Consider the following 7,865-nt stretch of genomic DNA (forward strand, 5'->3'; position numbering starts at 1 on the left):
AAACCCCAGAGAGACACCAGGCCACCATTACTGACTCACATTGACACTCCATCTACAGACAGGTACAGTCAACAGAGACTCCACAGCTTAACTCTAAAAGGACTCTCAAAGACTCTCAAGACTCTCAAAGAATTTCTCAAAGACTTCTCAAGGACATAGTTTGATATATTTTACGGGGCTTTTGTTCTGTGGATTGAAAGAACGTGAGCCACTGTATCCAGGATAATAATATGAATTCAGCCCTGGATCTTGTGGTGGTAGTATGGTTGGGATTCTGCTCTGTAGTGGTTCTGGGACGCCCCCACGACTCTGGCGCTGACCTTGGGGCCAGATTTGTGTCCGGAAACATGGAGAAGGACATCGAATCCCTGGAAGGCCCTTTGGTGAGTTACAATAGAAAGCCTTAAACCTGTTTAAACTGATTTATCTGGTCTGTGGTCATGGATGTGTCCCAAACAGCACCCTTTTCAGTATATAGTGCACTACTTTGGCCATATACCACAAACCCCTGAGGTTCCTTCTTGCTTTTATAAAGAGGTTACCAATGTAAATAGAATCGTAAATAGGTTTTTTGTGTTATGGGGTCTGATATACCATAGCTTTCAGCCAATCAGCATTCAGGGCTTGACCCACCCGGTTCATAATATCTTGTAATGCCTAATGCATGTGGTACTATGACAGTCCTGGCCTGTACTACCGAGAGGTTCCCTTCTCCTGGCCTTCATCACATGACCAACAAGAAACGTACAGTACATTCACAGACGTCTTGGGATTTTATCACCTCTTCATCTTGGTCTCAAAGTGTCATGCACATGTTCAAAGCCCCCCAAGGGTTTAGATGTGGGCTGTGATGTCCTCAGTTACAGTAGCCTAGTTCCCAGCATCAGAGAGAACCATAGACTACTGTGAGGTTGCCTAATAGGGGGAGGAGATTGAAAGGTGGCCTGAGTAACATTATTTGATTATGATGGGAAAAAAAGCAGCCAATTAAAAGGATGTATTTAAAAAAAAAAATAATAATCTTAATATATAACACATTAGGGAAAAAGACAAGATCTATATGATACGTTGTTCTGAAAACACTGCTTGAGTCTGTGTGCTAAATGTCTAACGTACTCATTTTATTCAGGATCTGCTGGACACCAACTTGGTCAGCCAACCTGTCTTCCTAGAGCTCATGAGAGAGCTTGATGGCAAGTTTGAGGTAAATATCTTTTTTTTTTTTTTTTTTTCAGTTTTTCAATAAATGTTACTGAACTCAAAAAATTCTGTACATAGTTGGATTTTTCAGTTTTAAAGCCAACATTATTTGTAGATTCAACCTGCTAGTCCTGCTGTTGTATATTCTACCTGCTGGCCCTACGATTATAGATTCAACCTGCTAGCCCTGCTGTTGTATATTCTACCTGTTGGCCCTACGATTATAGATTCAACCTGCTAGTCCTGCTATTGTATATTCTACCTGCTGGCCCTACGATCATAGATGCAACCTGCTAGCCCTGCTATTGTATATTCTACCTGCTGGCCCTACGATTATAGATTCAACCTGCTAGCCCTGCTATTGTATATTCTACCTGCTGGCCCTACGATTATAGATTCAACCTGCTAGCCCTGCTATTGTATATTCTACCTGCTGGCCCTACGATCATAGATGCAACCTGCTAGCCCTGCTATTGTATATTCTACCTGCTGGCCCTACGATTATAGATTCAACCTGCTAGCCCTGCTATTGTATATTCTACCTGCTGGCCCTACGATTATAGATTCAACCTGCTAGCCCTGCTATTGTATATTCTACCTGCTGGCCCTACGATTATAGATTCAACCTGCTAGCCCTGCTATTGTATATTCTACCTGCTGGCCCTACGATTATAGATTCAACCTGCTAGCCCTGCTATTGTATATTCTACCTGCTGGCCCTACGATTATAGATTCAACCTGCTAGCCCTGCTATTGTATATTCTACCTGCTGGCCCTACAATTATAGATTCAACCTGCTAGCCCTGCTATTGTATATTCTACTTGCTGGCTCTACGATTATAGATTCAACCTGCTAGCCCTGCTATTGTAGATTCAAACTGCTGGCCCTGCTATTGTAGATTCACCCTGCTGGCCCTGTCAACTTGCTGTCACATGTACTGAGGACATACTCAATGTTAATGGTGTGCTTTCTCTCTCTCTCTCTCTCTCTCTCTCTCTCTCTCTCTCTCTCTCTCTCTCTCTCTCTCTCTCTGTCTCTCTCGCTCTCTCTCTCTGTCTCTCTCTCTCTCTCTCTGTCTCTCTCTCTCTCTCTCTCTCTGTCTGTCTCTCCCTCTCTCTCTCTCTCTCTCTCTCTCTCTCCTCTCCCCTTTTGTGGTCTTCTCTCCATTAGAAGCATGAACAGTGGCTGCTCCTGAACGCCACTCTGGATGTCTACCTAAACATCTTCTCCAACATGCTGAAGGAGAACCATCCAGAGGAAGTCAAGCAGGGCCTCAGCAGACTCCGCGGGAAGGTGGAGTACCTGAAGAGGAGCTACTACCAGGACAGACTGAAGATGAAGATACAGGATCTGGCGGACATTAAGGTCAAAAGACTTAACTAGGTTATTCAATAATTCTGTTTACATCCCAAATGGCATCCTATTCCCTATATAGTGCACTACTTTCAACCAGAGCCCTATAGGCAGTGCACTATATAGGGAATGTGGTACCATTTGGGATGAGTCCGTATGAAAAAAAGAATTGTGTGTGTGATAGACAGAGAGAGTGAGAGAGAGAGAGAGAGAGAGAGAGAGAGAGAGAGAGAGAGAGACAGAGAGAGTGAGAGAGAGAGAGTGAGTGAGTGAGTGAGAGAGAGAGTGAGAGAGAGAGAGAGAGAGAGAGACAGAGAGAGAGAGAGAGAGAGAGAGAGAGAGTGAGAGAGAGAGAGAGAGAGAGACAGAGAGTGAGAGAGAGTGAGTGAGTGAGTGAGTGAGTGAGTGAGTAAATGTGTGCTTGTGTGTCATTTTTTAACAGTCCATTGTTTTCTAAATTCCGTCTTCCAAGAGTTGGACACTCCACTGGTCAGGTCAAGATGATGACGTCTCTCTAAATGTATGTTGTGACTTCTGTTTAGACCAACGATGCTGTTGTCCAGAGGAAGGCTGTGAACGAGTTCAAAGAGGTCTACCAGAGAGCTTCCCATCTGGGGTCCATTCTCCATCAGAGAGCCGAGAAGGTCACACAGGACTGAGACCAGACAGAACCACCAACTGACTGATTGAAGACAGAGACTACATTAGGAAAGTGTGATGTCATTTGACTGCCGGTATCCACTTCAAGCACAGAACCTGCTGAAATGAAAACGTAACCGAGCACCTTCATAAAAGGCATCGGGTGGAAGTAAATGAATCCATATAATTTCATATATTACCTGAAATGGGCGTGTTTTCATGAATTGAATGATATAATCTTGTAGTGCAGTCAAAAACAGGAGAAGTGGATACCTGAAGAAAGGTGTAAACAGTCACTTTCCCAACGTAAACTTAACAACTGTCTCACAGCTTCCTCACCTACTGGTCACCAGGCTTGTTCACGGTGCTATTTATTTAACTTAAACATTATTTAACATATTTATTTTAAATGTAAGTGCAATGACATTATGTGATGTAATTATTTATAGTAGTGAATATTTATCAACTTTGTATGAAGGGAATTTCCGTTGGTCCTTATAACAGTGGTGATTGTAGTACTATGTGATTTGACATCATGGTTCACATTCAATGAATCAAATGTTCTGTATTTATATCCTGGGAATAAATTATTCTGAAAATATATCCTGTTACATGTCTTGAGTCTGGTTTTTAAAAATGTGTTTTTTATCCAGTTTCCAATTAGGATTCGATGTTACTGAAGTGCTGTTATTTCTTAATTCTCTTCATCTTAATAAATGTGAGTCATTTTTTATTTCTTAGTCATTTTAATAATGGATGTAGAAAGCATTCAGTTGATTTCTCTGATGTGAATTAAATTACGCTGAGTCACATTATTTCAGATTGTGGTTCAGGAGCTGTAAAGGTCAGATCATTCATTTGATTGTGTCCTGAGATGAGTGTGTTGTAGGAACCTTTACTTCAGATCCCGTGTTGTCATCTGACGTGTATTGGGGTTGCGCTGCCGGTCTACACAGAAACCCCAACTTGTCGTCCTTTCTGAGGTGACAGAGTGACACCTTCAACAGAGTGCAGCTCTGAAGACGACAGTTGGAGGTTACAGGGGGGAAATGTACTTACGATTGCAGAAGAGCATAATAAGAAAATACTACATTCATTACAATTTGTGAGAAAGTGATACAACTGGAAAAGCCTGGGTGTCACTAGATACGAGCAACTAGCCTGAATGAGCAAAAGTGGAGCATTGTTTAAATCAATCCACATTCTGTCAATATCAATACTTGTTGGAAAGTGATGCCACTGTCCCCCCTTTGAAAAAGCCTGGGTGTCAATGAAAGATAGCATCATTAGCAACTAGCAACTAGCATCTACTGTAGCAACACAGAAGTCAACAGACATGCATACCAACCTGAACTTTATTGCATCACCAAAGAACTTCCCCAGAATGTGTCAAAACTACCTGTTTCCTAGGGATTCCAACCCAAGACCCCCTGCTCTGCTGCTAAAAGAAGGTGTTAATGAGCGGCCGTGTGTTGGTGTTTGATTTAAAGGAAACTTCGCTCAGTCAGAGAACCCACAACCTCACACCTCTATCGTTTCAACTCTCTCTCTGCCTCAACTATATAAATACTTGTCTGACTTAACCTCAGCATCAGTCAGACAGACACAGAAGAACAAGACTTGGGTCGTCTCAGCTACAAGGCGGTCTCGTTAAGTCAACTCAAGTCAAGGACTTTGACTGAAGTTTCCGTACACCGATTGAGGACTATTGAGCTTTGAGGGATCTTCAGTGTGACGTTGAGGGCCATGGATGTGTTATCAAGGGCTGTGATGTGTTTCTGCTTGATGGGCTGGATGACTTTAGGATGGAGTAATGCTGCTCAGTTCACATCAATTAACATGAAGAGAAACATAGACAAACTGAAAGTCCACTATGTAAGTATCAGACACATTATTAACTGGGGAAACAGGGGTTTCTCCTGACAGACTGACTGACAGACAGACAGACAGACAGACAGACAGACAGACAGACAGACAGAACAGGGAGATCTCCTTCCTAATGGGAGGCCAACAGTAGGACAGAACAGGGAGATCTCCTTCCTAATTGGAGGCCAACAGTAGGACAGAACAGGGAGATCTCCTTCCTAATGGGAAGCCAATAGTAGGACAGAACAGGGGAGATCTCCTTCCTAATTGGAGGCCAACAGTAGGACAGAACAGGGAGATCTCCTTCCTAATGGGAGGCCAACAGTAGGACAGAACAGGGAGATCTCCTTCCTAATTGGAGGCCAACAGTAGGACAGAACAGGGAGATCTCCTTCCTAATGGGAAGCCAATAGTAGGACAGAACAGGGAGATCTCCTTCCTAATTGGAGGCCAACAGTAGGACAGAACAGGGAGATCTCCTTCCTAATGGGAGGCCAACAGTAGGACAGAACAGGGAGATCTCCTTCCTAATTGGAGGCCAACAGTAGGACAGAACAGGGAGATCTCCTTCCTAATGGGAAGCCAATAGTAGGACAGAACAGGGAGATCTCCTTCCTAATTGGAGGCCAACAGTAGGACAGAACAGGGAGATCTCCTTCCTCATAGGAGGCCAACAGTAGGACAGAACAGGGAGAACATTGGATGTTGATGAGTTAGAAATAAAATGTTTGACTAAAACCAAGAGGAGTTCCACACTTCCTGCCCAAGCAGGAAAGACTTGTCAGTGAGACTGAAATGAAACTAAAAATGATGACATCATCATAACAGTGCATTTCCAGGTAGGCCCATAGACACCAGACCTGGCTCAAACACTTCCATCTGAGGATGAGCTTTAGCTTGGAGTTTGCACTTTTGGGACTACTCCATTGTTGCCATTGTACGTGACAAACTAAATGATGTATTTTAAGTTACTTGACCTATTTAGCCCAGGTCTGACAGACACTATACTTGTGATTAGGGGGAGAAGAGTCCACTATATGCAATAAACTGCAGCAAGTTGAAGGAGAAAAACAACTGATTGTCATCATGTTTTGTTCTTTCAGAAGATCTCCAAGGACCAGCTGTTCAACGGAAACCCTGTTTTCCCCAAGGACACGTTTGAGGTAACATATAATGTTACACATTGTTATCCCCTTCAGGCTAATATCACCAATGTGAAACTACTGCTTACCCTTGGGCTAGGCTGGAGACAAAACTAACTTTCTCTCTCTCTCTCTCTCTCTCTCTCTCTCTCTCCCTCTCTCTCTCTCTCTCTCTCTCTCTCTCCCTCCTTCTCTCCCTCAGGACAGTGAGCAGAGGGTGTTGATGAGTGTGGTTCTGGACGTTTACCTGAGTATCTTCAGCCAGATGCTGAACCAGACGGGGGACCAGGAAGTGAGGGAGAGGCTGGACCAGGTCAAGGGGAAGGTTCATGAGACCCAGAAACACTATTTCCTGGGGAGGATACCTGAGCTGAGGACACACCTGCAGAACCTGTGGGCCATCAAGGTGAGCTTCCCTCCACAGCATCAATCAATCACTTAATCAATAATTTAACCCTTTAGGCTGTTACGGTGAGCTTCCCTACACGGGGAAGAAGACCACCTTACTGTAGACTGATCTGGTTTAGTCTACTTCCACAGGTCTTCATTCAATCTATTATTTGTTTTGTTCCTCTGCCTGTAAATGACACAAGCCACAACTCGTCTACAGTGACAAACGTCATCAACATGCTGGTCGTCCGGCTGCCACCCAGTCGAGTTTGTCCGAACTGCAGCACGTTGACAGCCTTCAGTCACTGGAGACGAGTTGTGGCTTGTGTCATTTACAACCAAACGTGTGTGCTCGCATGCACTCACTTCAAAGACCTTTGATTGAAGACGAGGAAAAAAAGTTGCAATAGTTCTGTTTGTTTGTCCATTATGAGACGCAGTAGCCAGTAACTCAAGAAATCTGTTGTTAATTTTGACGTTTTTGCAGAGAAAATCTTTTGTCATTTTGCATCTGACTAGGATGTTTGGTGCAGTATATCTCAAGTGAAATAAATGTTTACGAGGACGAGTCGTGTCTCGTTCAATGACAAAAGAGAATTCATTGAAGAATCCCTACTGGTGACCAATCACAGACGAGGGGGCGTAGACTTTGGCTACCAACTTCGACTACCGACTTCGGCTTGCCTCCAAAAAAATATTGTGTGCCTTGAACAGTGTCTCGCTTCCCAAGTCAGAGGCTAGTTAGAAATGTTGCTACTTCCCAGAATGCTCATTTCTATGTTGCACACTCTTAGAAAAAAGGGTTCAGCTGTCCCCATAGGAGAACCCATTTTGGTTCCAGGTAGAACTCTTTGGCTGTCCTATGGGGACAGAACATCCAGAACTTTCTTAGTAGTGACTTGATGAAGACAGAACATCATGACGGTAGTATAGTCTACTGTATAGACACCATCATCATGACGGTAGTATAGTCTACTGCATAGACACCATCATCATGGCTGTAGTATAGTCTACTGTATAGACACCCTCATCATGACGGTAGTATAGTCTACTGTATAGACACCATCATCATGGCTGTAGTATAGTCTGCTCTATAGACACCATCATCATGGCTGTAGTATAGTCTACTGTACAGACACCATCATCATGACGGTAGTATAGTCTACTGTATAGACACCATCATCATGGCTGTAGTATAGTCTACTGTATAGACACCATCATCATGGCTGTAGTATAGTCTACTCTATAGACACCATCATCATGGCTGTAGTATA

At 43.5% G+C, this 7,865-nt stretch overlaps 2 protein-coding genes across 2 annotated transcripts in view; both read left to right on the forward strand.

The window, feature by feature from the left end:
• The first annotated feature begins 230 nt into the window (after nucleotides 1–230).
• LOC139392988 (interferon gamma 1-like) lies at nucleotides 231–3,213 on the forward strand. Its single transcript, XM_071141296.1, has 4 exons — nucleotides 231–383; nucleotides 1,130–1,204; nucleotides 2,372–2,566; nucleotides 3,097–3,213. The coding sequence occupies exons 1-4, from the start codon at nucleotides 231–233 to the stop codon at nucleotides 3,211–3,213; spliced, it is 540 nt and encodes a 179-aa protein (XP_070997397.1).
• Nucleotides 3,214–4,939: 1,726 nt separating this feature from the next.
• Nucleotides 4,940–7,865, forward strand: part of LOC139392868 (interferon gamma 1-like) — a 3,627-nt gene continuing 701 nt past the window's right edge. The window contains exons 1-3 of the mRNA XM_071141183.1: nucleotides 4,940–5,068; nucleotides 6,163–6,222; nucleotides 6,404–6,607. Coding sequence (XP_070997284.1) covers nucleotides 4,940–5,068; nucleotides 6,163–6,222; nucleotides 6,404–6,607 — 393 coding nt within the window. The remainder of the gene's footprint in view (nucleotides 5,069–6,162; nucleotides 6,223–6,403; nucleotides 6,608–7,865) is intronic.

Source organism: Oncorhynchus clarkii, chromosome 33, assembly GCF_045791955.1.
Source record: "Oncorhynchus clarkii lewisi isolate Uvic-CL-2024 chromosome 33, UVic_Ocla_1.0, whole genome shotgun sequence".
Lineage (NCBI taxonomy): Eukaryota > Metazoa > Chordata > Actinopteri > Salmoniformes > Salmonidae > Oncorhynchus > Oncorhynchus clarkii.

Coding starts and splice junctions, on each gene's coding strand:
- LOC139392988 (XM_071141296.1), top strand. CDS start 231: ATGAATTCAGCCCTGGATCTTGTGGTGGTAGTATGGTTGGGATTCTGC. Junction 384..1,129: donor AATCCCTGGAAGGCCCTTTG/GTGAGTTACAAT, acceptor CATTTTATTCAG/GATCTGCTGGACACCAACTT. Junction 1,205..2,371: donor AGCTTGATGGCAAGTTTGAG/GTAAATATCTTT, acceptor TCTCTCCATTAG/AAGCATGAACAGTGGCTGCT.